General features: G+C 53.5%; 1 protein-coding gene across 1 annotated transcript in view; it reads left to right on the forward strand.

The window, feature by feature from the left end:
• Positions 1–506: 506 nt before the first annotated feature.
• The window catches only part of MATCAP2 (microtubule associated tyrosine carboxypeptidase 2), a 19,831-nt gene continuing 17,285 nt past the window's right edge, over positions 507–3,052 (forward strand). The window contains exons 1-2 of the mRNA XM_069084585.1: positions 507–536; positions 2,616–2,963. Of these exons, the coding sequence (XP_068940686.1) occupies positions 507–536; positions 2,616–2,963 (378 nt within the window). The remainder of the gene's footprint in view (positions 537–2,615; positions 2,964–3,052) is intronic.

A 3,052-nucleotide genomic window follows, 5' to 3' on the forward strand; every position in this document is an offset into this window, starting at 1 on the left:
GGATATGTCCAGTCACAGGTCCCATAAGCATCTGAGACTCAGCCTGTCCAAAAGAGAACAGCTTGACTTTGCCCCCCACACCCTCCACTTTCCCCACTTTCCTGTTAAGGGTTAGAGGCATCCCCATGCTTCTAGTTTCCCGGGCTCATAGTCACCCTGCATTTCTCACCCACCTTTGCCTACACATACAGTCTCTTGTCAGAGCTGGTCGTGCTGACCTTCCTGCCATGCCTGCATCGGGTCCCATCTCACCCCTCCCACCGCCGCCATAGTGCAGACCCTCCTCAGCTTCTGCCAGAATGGGGGCAGTAGCTTTCTAATTGATCTCTCTACACCTCGATGCACCCTCCACCTGGATGCCATTCCCCAATGGACAGGCACCTCCTCAGTCTCCAGGTCTTTTCTACCACAAAAAGAGCTGCTGTCGGCATTTCTGCTCCTTGATCTCTCTGGGGCAGAGATCCTCTCGCAGGGAAGATCTTCCTAAGAAAATGAATGGTGCGCGCATGACCTCTATCAGATTCTTGCTATCTCGGGTATGGCAGAGGGGAGGGAGGGAGAAGAAATCTGGAACTCAAAACCTGACTTAAGAAATGAATGTTGGAAATTAGCTTTGCACATAATTGGAAAAAACAAAATACTATTTCTTAAACAGTCGACACAGAATGAGTGGTGCAGGGCCATGTCACTGACTGGCCTCAGACTCCACCTGCCTTCTGTCTGGAAGCAGATAGCATTTTGTGTCATGTCACGCGTGTCCTGTCCCCCTGGTTCTGCTCACTTCACTTTGGGTAAGTTCTCCCAGGGCCTTCCAGGGCTTTCTGAAACTATCTCATCATCATTTCTACATCATATGGTAGTAATGACTTGTTCAGCCCTTGCCCAGTAGATGGGCATCCCCTCAGTTTCCAGCCCTTTGCCACCACAAAAAGAACTCCTAAAAATATTTTCTTTAGGGGAGGCTAGGTGGTGCATGAATGAAGCGTGGGCCCAGGAGTCAGGAGGACCTGAGTTCAAATCTAGCCTCAGACACTTGGCACACTCACTAGCCATGTGACCTTGGGCACTTAACCCCAATTGCCCTGTCCTCCCCCCCCCAAGATATTTTTCTTTGACCTCTTTGCGTCAGACCTGGGAGGGGCCTTGGGAGGTCAGAGGTTCTGCATGGTTTTATAACCTTTAGGCATAGCTCCAGTCAGTTCTTGTAAATGGTTGGAGCAGTTCACACTCCCCCCACAGAGCACTGACTTCCCCTCGAGATGCCCAGCTCCCTGACATCGTTTTCTCTTACACCACTTTCCTGCCCCAAACCTTCACTGGCTCCCCAGGATTGTCAGGGCCAGGTGAAGCTTCGCTCGGCTTTTCCTTCCTGCCTGCCTGACTTCCCTCCCATGATGCTAGAGCCTTCTCCTCCCCTGGCTTCTCTTAATTCTGCTCCCTTCCCCTGGGGTGCCTTTGCCTTGATTCTCCACCTCTCCCCAGCCTTCTTCTCCTTCCGGACCCAGACAAAGACCTGCCTCAGCCTCTGTTAAGGCCCTGCCTGGTGCCAGCCCTCCCCACCTTCCTCAACAGTACCTACTTTGTGCCCCTCGTTTGGATACCCAGTCACTTGCCGCCTTGGATTACAGCTGATGACAATGGGTGGCAGAGAGAAGCCAGAACCACTCGCTTTGGGTTTTACTGCTTCTCTCTGCCAAGGAGAATGACCTTCGTGCTGGAAATGACGGAACAAACACGCGCTGAAACCCGAGACCATCCAAGAGCCCTCCAGGTCACCAGGCCTCGATGAACCCCTTCCTTCCGCCATGAAAAAGCCAGCAGATGGGATTCCTGAGCTGCTGTCAGTGACAGCTGAAAGATCCGGGAACAGTGGGAGAGCTCACACAACCTGGCCAAGGGCAAGCATCGTCCCAGTTTTCTGAAGAGGGAAGAGATCAGTGTCAGTCAACTGGAAGCCAGCTTGACTTCAGTTCGTGAGAATATTCTAAAATCGGTCATGCAGAAGATGGCTGGCATATCAGCTGCCCAAAGAGCCAGCATGGCTGCATCAGGAACAGCTCATGGCAAACATTTCTTATCCAAATTCCTAACCTGGTAGGAGAAGCGAATATTGTCTGTGCTTTAGCAAAGTGTTTGATGAGCTGTCTGTGGAGATGGAGAGCCGGGACTCTCCCAGATGATGATCCAATTAGACTCTGATGCACCAAGGGCTGGTTCAATGGCAGTATGGCAGGAGGTCTCCGGAGGGGAGGCCCGAGGCTTGGGCACAGCCCCCCCCCCCCCGCGCCCCACTGCTTCCCATTGGTATCAAGAGAGAGGACACGCAGCCCTAGGAGGAATCCTTCTTGTCAGACAAGATGCCCTCGGGGAGATGTGAAGGCCTGGCTTTGGGCATAAAAAGCAGCTTTGTTTCAGTGGAAGGTGGAGCAGATGGGATTGTGGTGGAGCTCGGGGCTTGGTGGTCTCCAGGCCCCCTGGGAGTCAACAGTGAGAGCTGGTTCAGCACGGGCCTTCCTGAAGAGAGGCCCAGCATCCCAGAGCTGGCTAAAGCTCTCTGTGCTCTGCCCTGTGCAGGACTCACTCCGTGACTTGGGCTTCAGCTCTTGGCCCCATAGTTTGATAAGCTGGAGAGTGTCCAGAAGAGGACAGCCATCATGGCCAAGGGCTCCGAGGTCATGTCATGGCAAGATTGTCTGAAGGCCCTGCCAATACGGGGCTTGGAAGAGAGAACAGTCACTTGGGATAGGATAGCTGCGGTCAAGTATTTGAAGGGCTGTGGCATAGGGAGGGAGCAGACTGCTCTGCTGGGCCCCAGAGGACCAGGCCAGGAGTGCTGGACCAGAGCTGCAAAGACTGGTCAGCCCCTGGTGCAGGACAAACTTGGTAACAACTACGGCTTTCCCAGTGTGGAGGGGCTTGCCTCCGGAGCAGAGGCTCTTCCTCTTGGCAGTCTTCAAGCAGAGGCAGGAAACCACTTCTTTGGTACGTGTAAGTGGGGATCCCTGTGGGGCGTGATGCTTTCACCACTCAGTGTGTGACTGAGATCTCATGT

The sequence above is a fragment of the Petaurus breviceps genome, unplaced genomic scaffold (assembly GCF_028583685.1).
Source record: "Petaurus breviceps papuanus isolate PSGF00001 unplaced genomic scaffold, PetGlider_PUasm1.0 174, whole genome shotgun sequence".
Classification (NCBI taxonomy): Eukaryota; Metazoa; Chordata; class Mammalia; order Diprotodontia; family Petauridae; genus Petaurus; species Petaurus breviceps.